This window comes from Gadus chalcogrammus, chromosome 15 (genome assembly GCF_026213295.1).
Source record: "Gadus chalcogrammus isolate NIFS_2021 chromosome 15, NIFS_Gcha_1.0, whole genome shotgun sequence".
NCBI classification, from domain to species: Eukaryota; Metazoa; Chordata; class Actinopteri; order Gadiformes; family Gadidae; genus Gadus; species Gadus chalcogrammus.
The window spans coordinates 1,574,992-1,596,784 of record NC_079426.1 but is presented as its reverse complement, the minus strand read 5'-3'; the positions used below and the strand labels follow the sequence as shown (position 1 = coordinate 1,596,784).

At 48.7% G+C, this 21,793-nt stretch overlaps 2 protein-coding genes across 2 annotated transcripts in view; one reads left to right on the top strand and one right to left on the bottom strand.

Annotated features, from left to right (window-relative positions):
• Positions 1-2,147, bottom strand: part of pcbd1 (pterin-4 alpha-carbinolamine dehydratase/dimerization cofactor of hepatocyte nuclear factor 1 alpha) — a 3,019-nt gene extending 872 nt beyond the window's left edge. The window contains exons 1-3 of the mRNA XM_056609390.1: positions 1,807-2,147; positions 584-715; positions 354-434 (exon numbers count right to left, since the gene is read on the bottom strand). Of these exons, the coding sequence (XP_056465365.1) occupies positions 354-434; positions 584-715; positions 1,807-1,809 (216 nt within the window). The 5' untranslated portion in view covers positions 1,810-2,147. The remainder of the gene's footprint in view (positions 1-353; positions 435-583; positions 716-1,806) is intronic.
• si:dkey-192p21.6 (uncharacterized protein LOC565246 homolog) overlaps positions 1,746-21,793 on the top strand; it is a 25,183-nt gene continuing 5,135 nt past the window's right edge. The window contains exons 1-15 of the mRNA XM_056609847.1: positions 1,746-3,234; positions 3,678-3,772; positions 3,856-3,971; positions 5,104-5,225; positions 7,420-7,489; positions 7,577-7,643; positions 9,041-9,123; positions 12,338-12,414; positions 13,091-13,121; positions 13,939-14,099; positions 16,707-16,819; positions 16,987-17,108; positions 17,936-18,059; positions 18,220-18,306; positions 19,281-19,358. Coding sequence (XP_056465822.1) covers positions 3,153-3,234; positions 3,678-3,772; positions 3,856-3,971; positions 5,104-5,225; positions 7,420-7,489; positions 7,577-7,643; positions 9,041-9,123; positions 12,338-12,414; positions 13,091-13,121; positions 13,939-14,099; positions 16,707-16,819; positions 16,987-17,108; positions 17,936-18,059; positions 18,220-18,306; positions 19,281-19,358 — 1,428 coding nt within the window. The 5' untranslated portion in view covers positions 1,746-3,152. The remainder of the gene's footprint in view (positions 3,235-3,677; positions 3,773-3,855; positions 3,972-5,103; positions 5,226-7,419; positions 7,490-7,576; positions 7,644-9,040; positions 9,124-12,337; positions 12,415-13,090; positions 13,122-13,938; positions 14,100-16,706; positions 16,820-16,986; positions 17,109-17,935; positions 18,060-18,219; positions 18,307-19,280; positions 19,359-21,793) is intronic.

Sequence of the window (21,793 nt, the reverse complement as noted above, 5' to 3'; positions counted from 1 at the left end):
CGCCCTCAGCAAAAATGGCTTCGCCCGCAAAGAGATTTATTTTCTTTGTATTTGTACCATGTTGGTCATTTTAATGTCGATTTTAAATGCACGCTTGATTGCATTGCTACTTTATTCCGGTCACCAATTTATGCATTGCACGTTCTTGCTGTGCGTGCAATACAATGTAATGTGTTGTGTTGTTTGTTTTCAAGCTGGTTTGCTAAATGACACAATCACAAAGACGAACGGGAACGCTATAAGTGCTACGAGACAGGAAATGACGTCACAAGTGCAACTCGGAAGGCTGGTGACCGAGGCATCTGGATCGCACCATGATCCCACCACTCGAGCTGTAGCCCTCGATGACACACCTTGTTGTAGACGTTGAACCATTCTGGGTGATGGTCCATCTTCTCCGCCTGTAGCGCCACTCTGGACATGAAGCCAAATGCCTGGGGGAAAAACAATACACCCACCAGAAAGGATTACCGTCAAACACTGCCCTCATACAAGTCCAGACAGGATAGGCTTAATGGGTACTGGATTAAAAATCACAAAATGGAGACACAGGTTGAACCAAGGGCACAAAGTCAACCCAAACCTGGTTGAAGTCTTTAAAGATGAACTCCTTGTAGATGGCGTCCCTCGCTCCGGCCTCCACCCACTGGGCGTTGCGGAGGAGCGGGAGGAGGTGGGCTCTCTCCTCCTCCGTCAGCGTCTGGATCTTACCCGCCTGGAGGCACATGGGAACACCGGGCGGGCGTCGGGGACAGAAGGGGGCCGTTTCATGAGCACAGGCTGTGATTGGTTGCAGTGAAGCCCATCTGGAAACGATCACAAACTGCATTCTTTGAAGCGTGTGTGTGTGTGAGAAAAAATCATAATCCTACCTCATGACCTGGCATTAGCATGGCACATGATTTTTATAAACTCAGGACTGCTTATTTGACCCTCACGTCGTCCCTTTGTGTGTGTGTGTGTGTGTGTGTGTGTGTGTGTGTGTGTGTGTGTGTGTGTGTGTGTGTGTGTGTGTGTGTGTGTGTGTGTGTGTGTGTGTGTGTGTGTTTGTTCTGACAGCCTTACTGTGAGTCTGACTGTACAAACTATTTCTACAATTCATTCACATTTCCTAAACGGACACAGGAGCCTGCTAGCTGCTCATCTGCGCATATTATTGCACAATCACGTTGTGTACTCTACCAAACAGAACAGAGACCCAAAGCAGATGTCACAACCCAGGGCTGGCCCCCTGCCCCGATAACGAGCAGTGACATCATCAACAGGTATCATAGCAACCGTCTAATCTGGAGTATCTGTCAAGCTTAACAGATTTAGCCAGTGGCGTGGACGGACAATAGGGAGCTCGCGCTGACCTCTCGTCCTTTTAAGCTCGCACACTATGGCTCCACATATTTGTTTTTTTAATAGAAGAGAACAAAACTGAACACTCCATGGAAAAACCTAATAATGGATCTACATCTAAATTATTATTTTATAATTAGAACATGATGTTTATGAATATATCTTGGGCCTTAACGTTACACTAGATGTTATGCTGAATCTGTTTTGAAGCTTTAATATACAGTATACGATTGCAAAATGTAATGGTTGCATTAACCGTGATTGATTGCATTGCATTATCCGCGATGGTTATCAGTCTGCAATAAAACATTATCTAGTGATGAGCCCTCCTGTTTGACAACATGACAAACACTATTCAACAGGTGTGTGCACCTGGATGTCTGCGTGCGTGTGTCCGTGTGTGTGGGGAGGCAGTGACATCCTGTAAGCCAGCACGGTGTAATCGGTAGATGTTGTACTCACCATGTTTTCTGCTTGGTCTGTTGAAGAGTGAGAGAACTGTAGGAGCTTTCGGATCCGCGGGCTGAGGCTGAATCTGCGGCGGAGAGCTTGGCACAGTTCATTCAAAGCAGGGGGACCGTAGTCGATCCTGTTGAGCTGCCCGTCGAGAAGCCTGAACAAAAACTCGCTACTGCCACATTGGATTCATACGGTCTATGATTCAGAGGATATTATAGCTGCCTAGCACTGGAAATGCACGACAAAGGCTGCTGTCAACATAAATAAGTGAATTGTATCGAGTTACACATGCTGTCTAAGACACGTCACACGTGTGTGGCTAGCCTAAAACAGAAAGCGAGAAAAGCGTGTGTTTGCTCTCCTCCTGTGAGCTTTTTAATGATGTGGCGGTAACAGCTATTATTTCTAGTTGTATGGGAGGTGTCCATTTATTGAACATATTTTGAATGACAACCAGGTTGTACAATGTTGTTTTGATTAGCCATTAAAAGCCATTTCGCAATCTACCATCCAGTGACATCATGGACCTATAAATAAAGAGTGACCCATGTGGGAGGGTCCATCCAGATACATGACGGATAAATCAGCTAGTTTCTTTATAGGTCCATGGTTACAACCAACTGGGTAGTCTGCTAGGATGTTCAACTATCATACATCTGGGTGGACACTCCCACGTGTGATGTCACTAGAGGGTACAGTGTCAAATGGCTTGTAATGCCTAACCAACGTCACGTCTGGTGGTCAAAGAGGGGACCTCCTTGTAAAAGCTATTTTGAACGGGTAATGATCTACCTCTGTTAGTTGAAGAGATGATCACAGGCAGAGATCCTGCTGGGAAACCCGCCGGGGTAACGTCTGGGTAAACAAGGAAATGAGGGAAAGTGCGCTCCAGCGCGTTCATGAAGATATCTTATTGATGCGTGGAAACCAAGAAAACAGTCGAGGAAGTTCATGTGGGACTTCAGAGAGTCGCACGGGTCATTTCTCCTCCGGAATCACAGTGCTCCATGGAGCCAGTGATTTCCATCAATATTTTTAAGGCATTATCCACACAGTGTGTGTCTTGAAATAACTTCTTGATTCACACCGATTTGTTTTCCTGGACCTATTTGATATGTGTGTGTTAAACGGCCCTTCTTAATCATCTTCATACACTTACAATATTTGCTTGCATGTTAGTGGATTAGATATTTTAGATGTTGGAATTGACCGTATAGATAGTGATCAACACCCATCACTTTATATACAGGCATGTTGCCCTTTGGACAGGTTTTATACCAGTTCAGTGACACCGTCATAAAGATGAACAGTCAAAGTTTAGATTGGATTGTTTTGAACTGTTAAGCAAAATGGAGCCTGGCGTAGTTCTACAGGCGATTCTTCCTGTGTGTCTCCTAATATCTGGTATTCATGGGGGACAATTGCACACAGGTGAGTAGCCTATACTGTAGGAGTAAAGACCCATTTTAGATGTCGGGAACATTCATGATTTCTATGTAAGTAAAATAAATTCAACATGGCATGTTCTGAACTAGCTTGAGGTCTATGCATCCGAGATCATGTTGAATTGTCTTAGAATACAAATATAATTTTGTTGGAGGATTTCTGCTGTCAGACACATCATTGATTGGGTCTTAAATTCCTTATATCCATTTAAATTAATGTAAACGCAAAAAATAAATAGTCATAAAATGACTAATTCAGTGGCTCTGGCTGTCAAATGATCTTTCAGTAAGCCATTAAAGTCTGATTTGACTGATCTATGATGGATGGTGCAGATGGAAGATTGATTAGGCCGTTATACACAGCAGGCCTCGACCATCCTTAAGCAATTGGTAAATTAGTACTAATTAGAATGAATATAATAACTCAAGGAGGAAGTCTGAAAATGGACCAGGCCTTGCTGACCTTTCATAACAGGTTCCCAGAGGGAGTAGATGTTTTCTACACCTCGGATTACTGCTACAAGGTAGTGAAACCACCATCTGGTTCTATTATTGATTTGTTCAACACAGAAATGTCCTTGTGAAACATATCTGTTTGCCCCCTCAGTGTCTTCCTCAGCCCCTGGCCAGTGTTGAAAGGGACATGTTCAATGTCTCTTCTGTCATCAGTACTAAATTCACATTGAGCCTACGCGTGGACTCCAGGAATGTTTCCCTTTGCAGGTAAACATCTCTTCCCAGCGTGAAGCACCGTCAGTATTTCCCATAAGCTGCCATGCAGAAACGAGGACTGCCTCTGGAATAACCCTGATAACACTCCTGTCCATCCCTACGAGGGCTCGTCTCAGGATGAAAGATACACTGTAGAGCCTAGAGGGGCATCCGGGTGATTACATCAGCAGTCCGCCTGGTTATTTACGGGTCCAGGGGGGCACGCCTGACCTGCTTTTTGGACCCCGGGTGAACTACTACCGCAGGGTATCGATCAACTGGCTTTTTGGGGTTAATAAGGCCTGACATTCCTCCGATATTGATGATGATGCTCGCTAAGGCTTAAAGCCTTCCGCCGTCTGACCTCCTGGAGCCTCAGAGATGGGGAGGAGGAGTGGGGGTGGTGGTGGTGGTGATGGTCTCAGTCATAATGAGCTGCTCGTCCGCCCGTATGTATAAACACTGAAGACTTAACAAGACGAAGGGCAGAGCTTTCCATTTAGGGGTCACCCCCTTGAATGTGTTGTTAGGAGTCAGGTTGCTGTGTGTGTGTGTGTGTGTGTGTGCGTGCTTGTGCGCGTGTGCGTGCGTGTGTGTGTGTGTGTGTCTTCTCTACTGGGACCCGCTCAGAGGTTTGGTCTTGGGTTTTCTGAGATCAATGAGCAGGTCTCTAACCAGGCTGTGCAGTCATTGATTTCCTATAGGCTTTAAAAAGACACTGTGAGTGATGGCCCGTATGTCATCCCACTGTGGATCAATAGTAGCATGTAATGCATGCTTTCGCCCCTCTGGGATCTGAAACTGGAGATGGAGGGTGCAATTCTCAGATGTGACCACTAGGTGTCTCCCCTGAGCTTAATCTGCGTATGGGGAGGAAGTGGAATAGAAAGATGCTGATCTGGGCAGAAATTATGTATTTCTTTCAAAAAGTAAAATCAACATTATTTTCCCCCAACAATGCTGAATGAATAATATCTGCATTGACCCCACTAGATAAAAAAGAAAAAAACATACATTTTAATGCATGCTTTTAAGGGAATACAGTTCAACTGCTGATCCATTGGAAACAGTGCAGTTTCAATAGGCAATTGTGGTTTGAGTGTCTGAAAGCCGGTCTGATTTATTTTTTTTGGCGGGGGGGCAGCTGGAGTCAGACATACGAAGAAGGCGGCCAATACTCTGTCTGGATCCAGCAGCAGACTGCGTCCAACACCAGCGCCATCTGCCGTCACTCAGTGGATGAAAATCCCAGGAACGCATACCTACGTGAGTACTGTAGTGCCCTGCCCAACCTTAAAATGCACCCGAGGAGAGAGATGCAACGATCGATGGCGCGAACATGAGCACATTTACATTTATTAATCAATAGACACAGTATTGCCTTTAATCTTTCTTCAGGGAGTAGAGCGAGCCTGTGCGTCGGTGTTTGCGAGCGAGGAGACTGGAGAAGTAATTGCAATGTGGAGTATTAATTGAGTCAGCAAAACGGCGAAAGCGGGATTTGTGTCCAAGTCATTACCCTACCCTCACCCCCTGAGACGTATTGCGTATGCCTAAGTAAGAGGGGCTTTTTTTTTCTCAACAAAAAAAACTAAGGAGGTGGGTGGCGGGGGGGATAAAATAAAAGCTTTTTCCTGTTTGTTTGGAAGGCCTTGGCTCCACGCTCGCAAGGCACTGTGGGTAATACATTAGCGAGTATGGAAGGATTAGGACGTAATGGGACTTTGAAAGCGTCTCGGTCCATAATGTACTCTCTACTTAACAATATTGCAGATTATGTTGTCGATCAGACTTTTAAGGCCAAGTAGCCATTATCTGGCAGATATATGGTCAGTGTGACTGCACCCCTCACTGTATGATGATCTTCCATTAGCCTTTCAGACCGGTGATTATACACACAACTCGCCACAGGACAGGAGCGGGCCTGTGCCGCTTAAGTAATGGTCCGGTCGGTCAGCAGCCCATCACATGGCCAGTTAGAGGACTGGCCCCCGCCATAGGAATTTAAAAGTTTACTTGGCCATCCTAGAATTGATTGAGCTACTACGCTTTAATGAGGGGTGGGGTCATATGTATGAACAGCACTGTGCTATGCGTTGCTCCTCCCTCTGGTCAGTTGTTATCAAGTCCTGCCCCTCTTTAATCACGTTAGCAGTGTATTTCTCATTAGTACCACAGACCACACAAGTCACCTGCAGCGGCCTTGATTCACTCACCCATCTACTGACCACAAGTCGGCGTCTCTGTATTCCGGTGTCATTGAAGCGGAACTAAACCGCCCTATTGCGTTTGTCCGTCGATGGTTTCGGTTCAATTAAATGAAAAAACACACACACACACACACACACACACACACACACACACACACACACACACACACACACACACACACACACACACACACACACACACACACACACACACACCCAGCACGTCTTTGTGTATGAGCTACTGGGGTCAAATCCATCGTCAGCCACCACAGCCCCTCTCTGTGTCAAGAGGTTTATGAGGTGTTTTTATGACGGGACAACAGTGGCGTCGAGATGTTCAAAAGGCGTATTTGAGGACCGCGTCTCTGATCTGAGGGTCATTGTGTCCGTTCAGCCATTCAGGTGAGGGGGGGGGGGGGGCTCTGTTTGTTGTTCCACTACAGACAGACAGCGGGTGTTGGGTTTCTCTCCTGTCATCGCCTGGATGTGACACGCTCTGTACCGTAATGATCATCTGTTGAGTTCATGTTATAGAGGATACATCGTGTGACCATGAAAAATAATAAATTATATATAATAATCTGTTTATTTAGGTATTGATCGATTTTTTTTATTAATTTATATGCTCTAGGCTATTTGTTCATTTTGTCTCGTTTCCGTTTTTACCGGTTTGTCTGTATTTGTCGAATCACATCATTTTCTTTCTACAAATATCCCACCGCTAAACTCGTCCCTCCTGTGGAGCTGAATTGTACATGAACCCTCAGATTGATAATAAAAAAAGAACATAACAACAAGCCCTTATTTATGTACCGTTGCCCTCTGGCAGCCCACTTTACTCCGCGCTGCCTCTCTGTGTCTCTGTTGTTACCGTGGAGCCCACCGCTCTGTTCTGAGGCCTGCAGGGCTTCCATTACCAATAATGACTGCCCTGTGATGGATTACACACTGTCCCCCATTAGATCCTCTCTCTCTGCGTGTCTTCTTGAAGGATCCCCAGTGACCGGGGCGCTGGTGGCTGGGTGACGGACAGCCGTAGGGTGGTCAGGGAACAACACAAAGGGCCATCGGAGACTTGTTGTAGCTACTGTACTGTTGTTGTTCTGGAGGTTGTTCTTATCGCTCCCACTTGTCCCTTGTCAGATCCAATTTGAATACAGAGGGATGGATGCAGTGCATCTCGCCCGACCGGAATAGCTAGAGTACAATCCTACATTTATGCCTCACCTTCTTTTAATTGTCTTAAACAGCGCTTCTGGTGGCTCTCCTGGTGCTGGCCGTCATCGCCCTTCTCTTCGTTCTCATACCCTACATCAACAGGTGCAGTGTGCCTCGTTATTCTCAGCCGGGGCTCATTGATCACTCTTCCAAACGACTACGCTTTTAATTGTTATTTCCTTTGAACAGGAAGTACAACGCAACAAAGCGGATCAAGAATGCTTGTTGCCCGAGCCCGCAATGCACAGTGGACTGTGTGAGTATCAAGGCACCGGTAATACGCCCGCCCGACACAGAGAGACATGACAGACCTTGCTTGTTGGGCTGTTTGCAAGACAACGTGGCTCCAAGATCTAATTAAATTATTTAAACCAGTGTGTATTAATTACTCTACTGGTTTAAGTGGTGTTTGTACCGTTGAGAATGTTCCAGTGGACACTACAGGGGTCAGACCGCTCCAAACACAGCTCTAACCCCAGTATCCCACAGTACTCAACGTCCAAGTGTCCGATTCCATATTTTAAATGTTTATTTTGTATGATTTTCCTGATTTACGAAACCACAGTGTGAAGTAAACATGCTATGATTTTAAGAAATTCTTTCGGGGGGGGAGGGGGGTCCATTATTTTTGGAATCAAAAGTTGACTCTGCCCCGAGCCAACCATTACAACGGACTGTTTTCATTGGCCCGCCCTGGAGCCATTCGTCCCTCCGTTGGGACTCCCCAACATCAAGCCAGTTTGGCGAGAAAATAATGGAATGATTGATGGCGGTCTTAGCGGAGCCTCGGTGCACAACAGACGTACGTGGGAACGTCAGCGCATCCGCGCCCGTCCACTTGTCTTGCTTAACGAACGGGCGGGGGTGGTGGTGTGGGTGGGGGTGGGGGAGTTTGGGAGGGAGGGCGCTTGTTGTATTTTTGGCGAGCATGAATAGCTCCTCTCATCCTTCCCAGCGAGCCGTCTCTGTCTCCCATATGCCGGGTGGATGGCATTCAGATCCATCACGGCGCATTAGCGGCGATGTCTTCCTGCTCTGGCCCGGCTTTAAACGGCCTGGTGCGGAGGCCCGGCCATCCAGGCTAATCCAACTGGGAGGGCGAGAGGGCCACATTTAACTCAACCCTCCCCCCGAAAGAGAGCGAGGGAGGGCTGCACGCTCCACGCACCGACTGACGCACGAGAGTGCGTGTGTGTGTGTGTGTGTGTGTGTGTGTGTGTGTGTGTGTGTGTTTTATATGTGTATATATAGATATTTGTGTGTATATATATATATTTGTGTGGATAATTATTTGCGTGTATGTATTTATATATCTTTATATAAAGATATATATATATATATATATATATGCATACACGCAAATAAATATCCACACAAATATATATATATACACAAATATATATATATATATAGATACGATAGTATTAAGTGTATGTAACGATAAAGTTTGATGTTTTTATGCACATCTTCCACACATGTCCAGCAGGTGTATGAGGTCAACATAAGACCAGACTCCACGTATAAATACTGTAATTAAGAGCCGCTGTCTTACGCTCTTTTTCCACGAGCAGTACAATAACGTCTGTGTTTGTCCCGTTCCCTGATCCTTTTCCGCACGGCGTTCCAAACGGCTCGGATGGCGTTCCCGTGCAGGAGGTCACCCCCACCTGTGAGGCCGGTGACGCGGACGCTAAGCCGAAGCAGACACGCCTGCGCTCGCTGGACACCTTCCGAGGGTACGTGCGCCTGCCCTTCGACCTCTCCGCAGCGGGTCGGTCTGTCGCCACATGCTCTGCGCTGGCTCACGTTTCATCTTCCTGTCCGTGTCCGTCTGAGGGACGCATGAGCGGGACCAGGCCCTCCCCCCCCACTATAATGAATAATTACAGGGGTCACCGTCTGGCCACATGTTCCCCCCCCCAGCGCTGGCTCTGAAGGGGACGGCTCTGGGCTACGGTTTGGCGATATGGCCGGGCCCCGGCTCTGGAACAGTGTGTTACTGTTGGACAGGACTGATGCATGTGATTGAATCTGGGCTCCCTCTGCTAGACTTAATTGTGGCCCTGAGGGGTGGACATAGAGCACGCCTCTGGAAACAGGATGCTGGTGTGGTTTTGACCTCCCCCCTCCTCGCCAAATAATTGATGTCATAATATCGTCAACATATCAGCACACATCCTCACGGCCCCGTAGATCTTCAGCCGAGAGAGAGAGAGAGAGAGAGAGAGAGAGAGAGAGAGAGAGAGAGAGAGAGAGAGAGAGAGAGAGAGAGAGAGAGAGAGAGAGAGAGAGAGAGAGAGAGAGAGAGAGAGAGAGAGAGAGAGCGAGCAGAGTCCAAGAGGCACACTGCTGATGTTCATCTGCCGATTGGCATCACATCTGCACGTGTCCTTCATTTGGACTGAACTCGACCACAGGTCGCCATATGCTCGTTATATGAGGGGGATTTGATACCTTCATTGTCGTAGCCTAAACAACGGCACGCTCAAAGAATCAACAAAAGAGCGAGCGAATCAGTTCCAAATGTGTTGACCTACGGTTTAAGGTGTGCTGGTTTGTCACTGGAGATCTGTTAAATCTGATTACACCCCCAGCATGTCAACCTAGGGTCACAAACACCTGTAACAAATTGCAGCCTCTATTGAGTTACCAGTGTTGCTGGTAAACATCCTAACACGCTGACGCACTCAATCAAACCATGACTCAGGCTCTTTAATGTGGTGTCACCGATAGCCCGGTGACTTATGATCCATATCCCTGATCAGTAGCAGCTTTCAACGCGGCAGAAGCATCACTCAGAGACTGGGTTCTGCCAGCGTTGCTGATGGCAGAAGTGGTTTTTTTTCTTCCTTCTTGTAAACTGAAAGGTTTGTGTTGGGGCTTTTTTCCCCTGGTCATTCCATTCCTCGCTCAGACGGGATATTTATCACAACGGACAGACTTTGTTTTATGTTTAATTTTTCTAAAAGGATTTGCGTTTTAATCTGCCTCCGCAGTGCCGAAAACACAGCAAGCCAAGTTTCCCGACTTGCAGAGAATTACCTCAAAACCAGAGGGGTAACACCTTGCCAGTTCCATCACATAGCACCGCATTTAGAGGAGATCCATTAGCCGGGGACGTCCAATATGGTTTACAGAAATAAGACTGAAATATACAGCTTTCCCTTTCCACTCAAGTATTTATCATACTTTCGGGGAGTTTTTTCCTATCCTTCATGTAGCCAGCAGCAGTCCCGTCAGTCTGAAACTCAATACTTAGTAGTAACTGAGTGTGACGATCCATTCGCCGCGGTCAAATGTACTGTGCTGATTTTCCTAATTGGGATCGCATGCAGCTCAATGAGTATGCCTCAGAACGGTAGCCAGTTGTTAGCGTAAGACACGTCAGTTATCTGACAGATATAAACAATGGACATCGACCAGGGATGGCCAAAAGTGATGGATTGATCCGTCATCCAGCCCAGATCTTTGAAAAGATAAATTATTCAACACTTTTCCATTATGGCCCACACACCTGGAAAACTATTTCACGGGCCCTGCAGTCATTTGTGCATATTTATTTTTAGTAAAGATTTCTTCACATATAGCTTTGAAAGAGAAATCTGAACCCAAATTCCAGCCGGATAAGATCATAATTCTTCCCTTAAATTGAATGTCCAGACGGTGTGGGTTGTGCCGCCTGCCAGGAGTATAATCTGCTTAATACGGGGCTCATAAAGACCTGAGCCTCTCCCTTCAGACACCTAAAGGGTCCTCTTTCAAAGATGGTCAAATAAAGCCATGTTATGGCTGCGATTTACGTCACGTCTCATCTGGATAAAAACTCAACCCTTGTTTTTGTCTCTACGGTGACTAATGGATGTATTTAACCAAATCAAAATATGCCCATGCAAAGTGTGTGTGTGTGTGTGTGTGTGTGTGTGTGTGTGTGTGTGTGTGTGTGTGTGTGTGTGTGTGTGTGTGTGTGTGTGTGTGTGTGTGCGCGCGTGCTTGCGCGTGCGCGCATGCACACAGGGTTTAGCGGACTTTAATAGCCCTTTTGAGATGATAGAGGTCGATTACAATCTTGAATCAGCAGGTTAGGGCTAAAAGGAGCCGTAATGGCCTGGTGAACCTCTCAATTCAATTTTGCACGGAAGTACCAGGGAATGCAGCGGTAGATCCACTGTAGATACACTGCGCCGTATCGGACCTGATCCCTCTCCTTCCTTGGGGGAACCTGTCTCAATCTGTTCATGGTTTATTTATTCCCAACCTTATTTCATTAAAAATCGCATAAATCTGAAAGCACAAACGTTGAGCTTCACAGATGATGAAATGGTGGGTTGAACCGGCGCCAGGAACAAACCTCGGTTCGGTGGTTAAAGTGTGCGTGGGGGTGGGGGGGAGGAGAGAGGCTGTGCTCCGATGGACCTTTAATGATCTTACACATACAACGCGCTACATGTTAGTGTGCGGGGGTAACACGGGCCGGCGACTCCCCTGACACGCAACGCAAACAACGGCCGCTCATGCTTGTTGTTCCGGCGTGCCACTCCATCACGCGTGCGCCGGTCGGACGGAACTGCTCCTGGCTTAAGTCTGAAAGTTTAAGTGTATCATATATAAGCGCCGAACCCCGGAGTCAGCACTTCTGCCGCTGCTTGAGGAGAGGCAGAGGGCGGGCGTTCATTTCCTGAGTGATCCATAATGCTTAGATTGCATTACCGTGCGTTGCATTCGGAGGGGTGACAGAAATGGAAAGAAAATAATCCGGCTCTCCTGAAGGGTAATTCATAACCGGTCATCGAATCCATACGAAACAGAGACCCGGCAATAAGGAAAACAGTAATGGCGAAAGCGTTTCCGATTCAAAAGCTCCTCTGAATAAATGTGTCTCATATTCCATAACATTTTGATTTGATGTTGACGTATTTACTTCATCGTTCCCCGTGTAATCCTCTGCCTCAGGTTCTCTATGACGGTGATGGTGTTTGTGAACTACGGTGGAGGTGGATACTGGTTCATGGAACACGCGCCGTGGAATGGTTAAGTACCCAAGACGTCTTACTACATCAAGGGCTACAAATGACAAAAGTATGGCTGTGATACGCCTGTGTCATGCAATCCATGTCCTACGGCTCCAAACTGTTTGCTTCTCATTGGCCTGGACTTCAAATCTTATTCGATGAAAGGAAATGTGATAATTGACCTGGACGTCCCAGATCTGTCTTGTTTCATGAAGGATGGGTCGACACAATATTTCACACATAAAGATACCTTTCACATGTCTTGAGTGTTTGCATGCTTCTTTCCATTTATTGTGATCAAAGAAATGTCATTGAATTCATCATTTGTCACTCATGGCCGACTGCAGCAGAGATCCATGATCGTCATAACGGATGAGGAGAGGATGATGAGGAGCAGGATGATGAGGAGCAGGAGGGGGGCTGTGTTATTGGGGTGACACTCAGGGAATGAGCAGTTCCCCTAATATGTAGAGATGAGCCAAATTTCCACTCTATGATCGCCTCTTAGTCCAGCTGCAGATCTGTATCGATTTCAGTGGAAATTGGATTAATCTTTTCAGATCATAACCAGGGCAGTAATGGTTGAATACATCACACATCCAGAATGTCTTTCATTCACTGAGCCAGAGGAGAGCCGAACGGACGACTCATTCTGTGAGCTCATTCCTGCTTTTGTTTGTTGGTTTGTTTACAGGTCTCACTGTGGCTGACCTGGTCATGCCATGGTGAGTGACGGACTCCTTCTGCATTGGGTTCAACATAACCCCTCAAATCATTACATGTAATCATACATTTAAAATTGAGATTATTATTCAGTATCCACCCGATATTTGACAAACATGCCCAAATGTGACCCAACAGCTTAAATGAGACGATCAGGGTTCTTCTCTTGGGCAGACTGGATGAAATCATTATATTGTGATTAGCAGACGGGGTCTGCACCTGATGTCTGGGGAGGAGGGAGTCTGGGTGCAGCTCATTGGCTCAGCTCCTGCTTTCTGTCCGTCCGTCCGTCCTTCCATACAGAGATAATCCTGCCCAATTTACATAGACCTTCACGAAATCCCATATAGTAAATAATTGATTGTGATTTGAGCATGCCTACTGGCGCAACAACCAGACCCTCATTAACCTTCATGGAGGCCAATCAAGTTACAATTTAAGTTCCCCGGGGCTTGAAGGTATCGCCTGATTCCTGTAGGCACCGTAGACTAAATAGTCATGCTAACGTATAAACACAAAGCATTCACGATGCATTAACAAAACCAGTCGTATTGAAACCTTTTGATGGGGCGGCAGTTAATCAGGCGGTAGATTGGATTGAATCGTAACCAGAAGGTTGCTGGTTTGATCCCCGGCTCAAGTGTCGAGTTGTCCCTGAGCGAGACGCCTCACCCTGACTGTTCCTGACGAGCTGGCTGTCACCCTGCATGGTCGACCGTCGGCATGTGAACGTGTGAATGAATGGTTGTACGTCGCTTTGGATGAAAGCGTCAGCCAAATCCGCCTAATGGAAATGTAAATGTTGATGCTTTCCACCAGGTTTGTGTTCATCATCGGCACGTCGGTGGTGTTGGCCTTTCGGTCCATGCGGCGGAAAGGCGTGAGTCGTGTGCAACTCTTGCGCAAACTCACCTGGAGGACGGCAGTCCTGATGCTGCTGGGCTTCTGCTTCCTCAACTACTCTCCCAAAGACGGGCCACGTAGGTGTAACCATGCTCAGGGGGGGCTTGATGTGGACCCTCTTATGAATCACCACGTCATCACTCCAAGCCATTTTCATTGTTGTTTGGCTCAAACTTTCGGTGACTTTTGAACGTTTAAACTGTACAGCCCTCGTGTGACACGAGGGCTGTTCAGTTTAAACGTTCAAAAGTCACCGAAAGTTTGAGCTAAATTGCAAAAATAGTCCAATGTTTGGGGGAGAGGAACACACTGGCGATGGCTGGTCCGTATTGGCCTGGCAACAACACGTGATCTGTAGGAGATGCTGCATGGTCCAAATGGGTCAGTTCTTCTCTGAAATAATGTGCAATGATGCTGATCTCGAGTGTCTAAATCTTTTCACCCTTAAACTGGTAACCTCACGTCCCTTTCTCTGATCTTATCAAACAAATCTGGCAACACAAATATGCCATTACAAATCGGCCGTTCAGCCAAATTCAGTTGTTACCGCGAGAAAGACCATTTGTTGTTTAGGCTTAATGATCTGCTGCCTGAAACTATTTTATTGAATCCGATCTATTGGTTCCCAGAAAAAGAGCACATTAATGTAGTTGGGCTAAGCTTTCCAGCCTTTAGTGTCTGACAACACCATTATAGGGTGGAGCTGTGAGAAAATCCTAGAGATTTACGTCTCTACCTCAGGGGATGCCTTTGTTGCCTTTAACACATTAGCCAGCGAGGACACTAATGGGCCTTCCTGGTTTAACAGGGTTAGCAAAAATATTGTTATTGTGTTTGTAGTCACAACTCTAGTGTCGAGGGACATTTAACGGAGGCGGATTGGGCCAGAAAACCAACCTCTCTGGTAATGGACAATCACAAACAGATAACGTTACATGCTTCAATCTGCAGTCTCTACAGAGGTCAGTGTTGCTCACAATAGTGCCGTGACTTTTACTATAAATGGGGACTCCGCCCTCTGTCTCCAAGGGTGTCCACATCTAATAAGAGAATGGAATCATGCAGCTCCATGTTTTAAATCAGAGATGACCCCGAAAGCCGACTTAACTTTTGACCTCCTCCGAGATAGAACACAGTGGTGTTGTGGCCAATGTCGATTCGTTTTTTCTTACAGACGGATACATATTCGTATCATGTGCAACTTAATGATGTGGTTGTTATGCGACGGTGTTGCTCAGCTCCTGTGTTTTACACACAAATTCTTGATGATTTATAATGGCACTTTGAAAAAAGGTAACAGGAGGAAAATATATCAACCTATGATGAACAGTTTCAACGAAACAAAATAGTATAGTGATATAAGTGATATAAAAACAATCATACCTAGATATTCATCAAAAGCCAAAGCTTTCACCTTGAAAGCGATAATGTCAAACGTGAACTCTTCCAGGAGATTTTATTTAAAAAAAGCACGAATGATTTTCCCGCAGTAGCGCCTGTGCTCATTTAAAAAAAGAATAATAACCTGTCCTAAATGGATCCAATGAGCGGAGTGACGGTGAGGGGCGATCTGTCCAATAGAGGTGTGACGGTGAGGGGCGATCTGTCCAATAGAGGTGTGACGGTGAGGGGCGATCTGTCCAATAGAGGTGTGACTCGCCCGTCTTAACAGACGTGTCGTTAGTCCCTGAAACGCCGTCCGTCTTCTCCTGTGAGGAGAGACAGTTCCGCCCGTTTTATTTGATTTGTCCCAATCAATGATCACGGATTACGGGGTTTTTACAGCACTTTGAGCGGCAAAGAGGTTTTCAATTAACTAATGGGGAGATTACTATCAATCTCTGGCCCACGTCTCATAGCTGCTCTAATTAGCCCAGAGCGAGAGATAACCAGAGGTCTCGGACGCTCTCCACCTCCCTGACTGACACACACGCACGCACACATGCACACAAATGCACACGCAGACACACACAAACACACCATACACAAGTATACCCACACAAGCAAGCATGTACATAGACACATGCACGCGCACACACACACATACACACACACACACACACACACACATACACACACACACACACATACACACACACCACTCACAAATATAGCCTCACACACAAATATCCACAAAGAGACACACACCACACACCATTACCATCTATACACACGCACGCACGCACACCCAGACAGGGCCGTAAGGCACTACCTCGTTTCCTCTGGCGTGTGTCCGGCCCCCTCCTTCAGGGATCAGCAGCTCTGCATCGTAGACGCGTGTTCCAATATGCTGATGGCCACTCGTCCTAACTATCAATTTCCTGTGCGCTCTGATCAGTGTCAAGAGCTGCTTTTGACTTCCAACCTCACAGGGCAGTGTTTGTTTTTCCTCGGGTTTTGTGTTTCTATTTTTTTTACTGTTGTATGTTTTACCTTTCACGTACATTCACGCACGCATACGCATGCACACACACACACACACACACACACACACACACACACACACACACACACACACACACACACACACACACACACACACACACACACACACACGCACATAACCAGGGCAGTCACATAGCATTTCACATTAGCATGATAGTATATTCAAGACCCCATCCTGTCCTCCGACTGGATGGGCGCGGTCTGAGCTGTCTCCCCCCCCCCCCCCCCTCCCTCTGCAGTGTCCTGGTCGTGGCTGCGGTTCCCGGGGGTTCTCCAGCGTCTGGGCTTCACCTACTTTGTGCTCTCTCTGATGCAGACAGCGTGGGGCCAGACCTCGGCCCCAGCCAGAGTGGTGAGCCCCCTCCCCCCCCCCCCCACACACACACCCACCGACGTCAAGTTCACTTTGACTCCGTGATTACATTAACGGCGTCAACGTTAACCTTGGAGGAAGCAGAGTCTCGCCGTCGCCGGCCGGCTCTGATCATGACTCGGACCTTGTTTGCGTCCCGGCCACAGGGCCGCTGCTGGGGCCGGGTGCAGGACCTGCTGCCATACTGGCCGGAGTGGCTGTTCATCCTGCTGCTGGAGACGCTGTGGCTGTGTCTGACCTTCCTCCTGCCCGTCCCCGGCTGTCCTGCGTGAGTGCAACGACACGCCCACGCCGCCAACACCGGCTCATGTGATTGGCCGGCTTGGCCACAGCCCAAATGCGCTCCAAAGCTTTATTTATAACACAACGCCCAGACGTACGACCCGGGGGAGGGGGATAGTGTCCGGATCCCCTGACGTCCCCCAGCCTACATGTAGGTCCTGCTAATCCTGGAGCCAGATGCTAAACAAAGCCTACAGGTTCCTTAAGGACGCGTGTCCTTATACACCTAAAAGGGTCTTCGAAAATAAAGGAGTCTGCTAAGTGATACAGATGATCTGTTTTCCCCTCCACGCCGTGACCCTCTCTCCTCCGGGCTCCCAGGGGGAAGAGTGCGGTGGCCCGGGCGCCATCGTGTTGGTAAAGTGGGACTCGAAGGTCATCAGCCACCTGTGATTTATGGCTCCACGGCGCGCCGTAATTAGCCAATCCGGGGCTTTCATGTGTGCAATACGGAGCACACAGAAGCACAGCATTCATCCTCTGCCTTCACTACTCCTCCTCGACTTGCGTTTCCCCCCCCCCTCCCTAAGCTCCGCCCGCCCGGCATCGCTTTGTTGTCGAAGGCTGCCCTAGACTCCAACCCCCCCCGCGCCCCCCACGGGGGAGTCTTCACTGTGGAGAAAAATAACATGAGTTAGGACCCCCGAAAAGCCCCAGCCCAACACTTTGTATGATTCATTCCCGAACAGCGGATTGTAAACACAGCCGTTCGTCAGGTTAACGCTGCGCCGTGTCGAGTGGTCATGTGGTCATGTCTGCCGGCTCCCTGGAGTTCATCGCAGTGGGTTTGTTTCTGGGGGGTCTCCTCTGCAGGGGGTACCTGGGGGCCGGCGGCATCGGGGACCACGGCCTGCACCCCGACTGCACCGGGGGCGCGGCGGGGTTCATCGACCGCTGGGTGTTTGGAGACAACATGTTCAGATGGCCCACATGCCGGGTGAGGACCCCCACCCACCCCCCCCCCCCCCCCCCCCCACACCTACACGGCACCTCAGCTATCTCCGTTGCTAATCTGTTTATCCGTCGAAAAATCGATAAACAACCTTGTTGTCGTTGTTGTTTTTTTCTCGGCATCTCACGTCGTTGTTGTTTTGCAGGAATTGTATCGCACCACGATGCCCTTTGACCCCGAGGGGATACTAGGCACCATCAACTCGGTCGTCATGGGCTTCATGGGGATGCAAGTAAGCCCTCCTCCAGCGACCCTCTGCTGCCACCGCTGCAATACTGTCGCGTCTCCCGGACGTGGAAACAATGTTCACACGCCTCTGTAGATGTTCTCTTATAAAGGGGCATTGTGGTAAAGGGGCAGATCCGGGTGCCCCTGGATGGGTCGGCGGGGGCGGGGGGTGCGGGGGGGGGCATGACATTTCTTTTCCCGCCTCTTTCCCGGCGCCCACAGCTGCCCTCCTTGATTAACACAGTGAAGTGTTGTCAGAGAGCGAGGACACAACTTTGGGGGCTTTGATGGCGGTGCCCCCGGTTAACCATTCGGCCGGGTGCTGGGAAGCGAGGCGAGGGGGGGGGGCGAGCAGCCCGCATAGCTCTATCCCCCGACGGCGAGTTGAGCGCTGAGCCGCCTCCGTCAACACGTCTTAGGAGGCGCGGCAGGTGCCCGCCGACTTTGTTTACGCCCGACGCTAATGTCTCCTCGGCTGCGACGCATTCATCATCACCGAATTAATCAGAGGTTGGGGGGGAGGGGAGGGAGGGAGGGAGGGAGGGAGGGAGGGAGGGGGGGGGGGGGCGGGGGGGGGGGGGGGGGTGGGGGGGGTGACTTACACCACACATCTGGACGTCGCCGTGGGGACGGGGAGATATGTGACCGCCGTTTCAGGGACATCGGGCGTCTGCGTCCTCATCCAGGGCGTATTTAGTTACCGGGGAAACGGGGAGGGGCGGAGATGGGGTGTGTGTGTGTGTGTGTGTGTGTGTGTGTGTGTGTGTGTGTGTGTGTGTGTGTGTGTGTGTGTGTGTGTGTGTGTGTGTGTGTGTGTGTGTGTGTGTGTGTGTGTGTGTGTGTGTGTGTGTGTGTGTCTGCACGCCGTTAAATTGACAACGTTGAAAAAAACATTTTTAATAGGTTTCGTTTTTTCTAACTTGTGATTGGATGAGACGGGGTGTGTCTGCTTATCTCCGTGTCCCGTTTTCCTTCCAGGCTGGGAAAATCTTCCTATGCTACCGCGGAGACAGCGTCCAGATCCTGTCCAGGTTCCTGGGCTGGGCCGTGTTGCTGGTGAGTCCTGAGCCCACAGGAGGACGGTCGAACCGCTGCAGCTCACACACGCACGCACGCACGCACACACACACACACACACACACACACACACACACACACACACACACACACACACACACACACACACACACACACACACACACACACACACACACACACACACACACACACACACACACACACACACCACGTAATGAGTCCCCCCTTGCGGGTTTAAGTACAGTTTTCCCAGTACTTTGCAGGTAATATCCGAGAAATCGGCTGTAAGTCAGGCTGGCGAAAGCCTTCATTAGCGATATGGCCCAGACGGCTGAGTGTGAGTGTGTGTGTGTGTGTGTGAGGGGGGAGTTTGTCAGAGTGTGTGTGATCTCGGTACAATTAAACAACCTCCGTGTGTGCGTGTGCTTCCGGGCAGACGTGCTTAGGTAACGCTCCCGGGGGGGGGGGGGGGCTTGGGGAGGGGAGGGGGGGGGATACACAGCGTCTCTCGTTGCCTCTGCGTCTCACATGTGGCGGTTTTTATAGAAAGCGAGAACCGTGCTACCGTATTATTTACAGCGAGTGCCAGCGCTGTAAAAGGGGGCTCGGGTTCTCCATCCTGTACATCACCCCCGACTGCGGTGATGACGGAACACGCCGGTCGACGCACTCTCCCCCCCCCCCCCCCCCCCTCCCCCCTCCCGCAGGATTAAAGCTGCATTAAACTGTCCGCCGCGGCCGTAATGAATGAAGTGGCGTGTCTTCGCCGTGTCCGTATGAAGCATGGGCTTCATACGGGGGTGCTCCCGCAGGAGGCGAGGATATCAGTGTTCAGAAACAATGATCTGAATGTTGCGCTGTTCACCACGCAGAGCGGCCATTTTCTTTGTTTTGGGGGCACTCCTCTCGACCTGGGTGGTCCTAGCATTGGTCCTCCCCCAACCCTAAAGAGAAAAGAAGCAAGCTGGTCGCTGTTTAATGAGGACGGGGACGACATCCCATAGGGAGAGTCCGAGGGTCATGTGACTGTCACCGTTTAGTCTCGTCAGGCTTTCGGAGACGGGACTCTCCCTCCAGGTGTTGAACGTGTGAACGTTTAAAACGCTTTGTTTAATTCATGCACAGCGAGACGGATGCTGCTGCTGGGGGCTGTGTGTGACTCTGCTGTCGACTGGCGGAGGTTAAGTGGCGGGCTGGGGGGGGGGGGGGGGGTGGGGGGGTTACACACATCCTGGTCGGAGGGTCCACTGGGCTGGGAGGTGATGAGGGATGGGAGGGAGCTGCATCCCGGAGCACTTTGAAACCCTCCTTTACCGAGGGGGGGGGGGGGGGGGGAGCCAATAGCCAATCACCTCAGGTCCTCGTCTTAGAGTCTACGCTTTTTATTTACGCGAGTACAAACGGATCCACCGGCCTGTGAGCATATCTGACCGTTGTTTGTGTTCTTTTATCATTATTCGTTTATGATTGTTCGGCTCTTTGTTTATGGCCGTGCCAGCTGCCGGGAGCATTGTGTCATATGAGGGGCTTTCAGCACGATTCAATAACCCCAATTTTTTTTTTTTTTTAAACAGCTCATTTTAAAAGGAGCTCTCTGTTGTTCAGTCTGGAGTCTCCTGTTACTGACAACAAATATCAAGCACAGAATGTTGCACTCATCTACTGTAGGCCTATTTCACCACATTTGAAATAGGTTTGTGAATAAGAACGTGTTTTCAATGCATGGGAACATCATTTTAGCGTCGCTGTCATCCAGTGATTTAACATCATTAGCCTCCTTTTCTTAAATGATGAATTCCACCATTATGGCGTTGCTGTTGAATCATATTGACTATCATCTCTGGCCCAAAGGCTTCGGGGAGGCGCTCAAATAAATTACCTCCATTTTCCTCCCTCCCAGAGGCCCACAGTGATAAATTAAAGCATGTTGAAATAATAAAAGCAACATTAAGGCTTTCCTTGTGTGCACTGGGAGTGTATGAATCCTATTTTGGTATCGCAGGGTGTAGCTACAGTGCCTGACGTAGACACTGGCTATGATATCTATAGGCTGTTTTGTGTGATGCCGACCATAATATGTTACAGATCGGCTTTCGTATTAAGTGCAAAATCAATACCTCATCTTTAATCAAAGCTATTACAAGGAGAGCATGAAATTAAAATAGAGACTGCTCCAGCTACATGTGAAATCCCATCACGCAGGGGGCAGGCCGCTGATATTGACTGGACGGCTGTGTCTGTGATTAAAACCCTAATAAATATATTTTATATAGATGGTCACTAACGCAAATGACATGCCTCGTAGACATGTGTTATCGCTCTCCGTGCTTCACATTTATCGTGATCGGCCGTGCTTTCCCCGCAAAGGAAATGAAGAAACACCAGAGCCCCTAAACATCCCCTTTTCCAACACAGTACCGAGTTGTTCTCCTGGCCCGTGCAGTCCAGTAAAT